This window comes from Medicago truncatula, chromosome 6 (assembly GCF_003473485.1).
Source record: "Medicago truncatula cultivar Jemalong A17 chromosome 6, MtrunA17r5.0-ANR, whole genome shotgun sequence".
NCBI lineage: Eukaryota > Viridiplantae > Streptophyta > Magnoliopsida > Fabales > Fabaceae > Medicago > Medicago truncatula.
In genome coordinates this window covers 26,056,135-26,058,950 of record NC_053047.1, presented here as the reverse complement: position 1 = coordinate 26,058,950, position 2,816 = coordinate 26,056,135, and the positions used below count along the sequence as shown (strand labels likewise).

Below are 2,816 nucleotides of genomic sequence, written 5' to 3'. Positions count from 1 at the left end.
ATGCATGATAGTAGTAGGTCATCAACAACTATCACACTTAACCTTTTCTTACCATTCCTGAACAGAATCCACCCTTCATTTCCTGCATAATCTCTAAATTCTTAATACTCTGGCCATCACCACGCTTTTCCTCATGTAAGTAAGAAAGAAGCACTGTGCATCAATGTTCTCTACTTACTTCATCCTCCAGCCATCCAAAACCTGTATGCTACGGATGTTGTCCCCTTCATACTCATATACCTTTCATCAGCAAGCTAGGATTACTATACACCTTAATATACTCCAATACAGCAAAAAAACTACAAGTACTCCAAGACAGATAAGCTATCAACCAGTTATAGCACAACCAGCAATAATAAAAAGAAACACCAAATCATGCTAGCTTATATTTCAAAATGTCTTTTGAAAACAAGTTGGTCCATGTGTCGCAAGTTACCTGCCCTATTAATTTTTAGAATTGACCTCTAATTAGATTGAAATCCCAAGAACCCTGCATGATAGGATGAGAGAGAGGGACATGACAACCTGGAACCTTAACCGTTAATAACTTACAAGTTTGGACATTGGCTTCTTCAATTAACTACCCCACCTGAATATATTTTTTGCTGCAAATTGCATCTAGTTTCTAGACATCCAGAATGTCAGTATCACTGGAAACCATAAAATATGTTAAACTTTCATGCTTTCTGTTTTGCAGCAAGGCAGTCCCAAAAGTCTATAAAAGGAAAGAATATTGTGTTATGCATTGATTACACAAAGCTGATGAGAAGTTCATTATTAGTTCTCACTTTTTAATATAATCTTAGCAAATTTCTGAGAAACATCATAGGATAACCACATTGTTGAACTCAATCTCACTCACACAATTCTTGCTCTACCTCAATTCAAAACTCTCAAAACCTTAATAAACCATTGGTATCATTAAAATATGAAAATAAACATAACAACACATGAATTTTAATTAGAACTATAGTAACAATGAATACATTGTGTAGTTCAGCATCCTTTGTAAATGCAAATATAAGTGAATAAACTAATTAAATAAAAAGACTAGACATTGTCATCCAAACTCAAAATAACCTAATGAGTAACAATAAATCATCTTAACTAGTACTTTCCTTATAGTAGACCTCTAGCAATCATTTCACGTAGAAGTTTCTCTGCCTTTTCGTTCTCATCATTTTTAAAGAGAGCGTGGACAATTATTTCGAAAGTTACAGCATTAGGAATGCAACCATTGTCTTCCATTTTTGACAACAGAGCCAAAGCTTCATCAAGCAAGCCCTCTAAACAAAGACCATTGATCATAATATTATATGTCCATACTGTTAAATTGTAGCCTTTAATGAAAAGATCTTGAAAAATCACTTGTGCGTCCTTAAGTCTTCCTTGTTTGCATAGTCCATCGATAAGTATATTGTATGTGTACATATTTGGTTGAATGTCTCGGTCTTTAAGTTTCTTGACCAATTCAATTGCCTTGTCAACATGACGGTTTTTACATAGAGCGTGTAATAATGAACTGAAAGTGATTACATTGGCAGGTTGACCTCTATCATGCATCTCATCAAGCAACTCCCAAGCATGAGAAATTCTCCCTGATTTGCACAAACCATCAATAAGAGAACTGTAAGTTACCGTATTAGGGATAATCTTTTTGCTTTGCATTTCTTTAAAGAAATCCATGGCTTCATCGATCAATTTATTCTTACACAACCCATTAATCACGACACTATAGCAATGAACGTTGGGCATCACTCCTCTTTGGACCATAGTGTTAAATAAAGCTTTGGCTTTGTTGACTTCATTAACTAAACAATATCCATCCATTAGTGACGTATGAGTAACAATGTCTGGTTTCACACCTTGTTTCACCATCATAGCTAACACATTTTTAGCTTCTTTCATTTTTCCTTCCTTACAGAGAGCATCAACCAATATATTAAAAGTATAAACATTTGGGTTGATGTTTTTCAATACCATTTCATTGAACAAACGAAATGCATCTTTGAATTGACCAACAATACAAAATCCATAGATTAGAGAACTGAAAGTGACAACAGTAGGAGAAATTGTCTTTGTAATCATTTCAGAATATAACTCATATGCCTCGGTCACCAATTTCTCTTTACACAAACTATCGATGATTGTGTTATACATTACCACATCGGTGTTGACCAATTTCCCTTCAATCTTTCTCAACATTTGCAAGGCTGCTCTTGTTTCCCCTATTTTACACAAGCCATTGATCAAGGTCCCATAGCTAACTTGGTCCAAGTGGAATCCAAGTGAAATCACATGATCGTGAAAGTGCAAAGCTTCCTTGACCTTACCATTAAGACACATACCTTTGATAAGTGTTGTGAGGGTTACAATATCCGGGTGAAACCCCACCTTAAGAATCTTCCCCAATAGAGAAAAGGCAAAATTCATTTCGCTAAGATGGCAGTAACAATTAATGACAATGTTGAAAGTAACAATACTTGGTGTAATTCCATTGAGTTCCAATTGATAAAAAAGGGAAATAGCAGTAGGGTAATGTTTGTTGTTAGACTTAACAAGAGAACCTAAAATCTTATTAAATTCAATGATGGATGGAGTGGGTTTCATACTAAGTATGTGATTAAATGAAGAAACAACATTATCAACATTATTGGGAACAAATCTAGAGTGAGAATAGTATAGTGTTCTTGTAAAAAGAAAAGAAGAAGAATAATGAAACCTGAAGAAACAAAGTGACGCCATTTGAGAGATGGAGAGTACCATTTCGAGTGTCGTTGAACGTGACGTCGCCGTTGGGAAAGTCACGCTTCTTT

General features: G+C 35.0%; 1 protein-coding gene across 1 annotated transcript; it reads right to left on the bottom strand.

Annotated features, from left to right (window-relative positions):
- Nucleotides 1-901: 901 nt before the first annotated feature.
- On the bottom strand, nt 902-2,816 carry LOC25480855 (pentatricopeptide repeat-containing protein At1g62910). Its single transcript, XM_013586662.3, has one exon. It carries the CDS (start codon nt 2,764-2,766, stop codon nt 1,120-1,122), a length of 1,647 nt encoding a protein of 548 aa, XP_013442116.3. The 5' UTR covers nt 2,767-2,816; the 3' UTR covers nt 902-1,119.

Bases quoted from the DNA above. Each gene is read 5' to 3' on its own strand.
- LOC25480855 (XM_013586662.3), bottom strand. From the start codon at position 2,766: ATGGTACTCTCCATCTCTCAAATGGCGTCACTTTGTTTCTTCAGGTTT.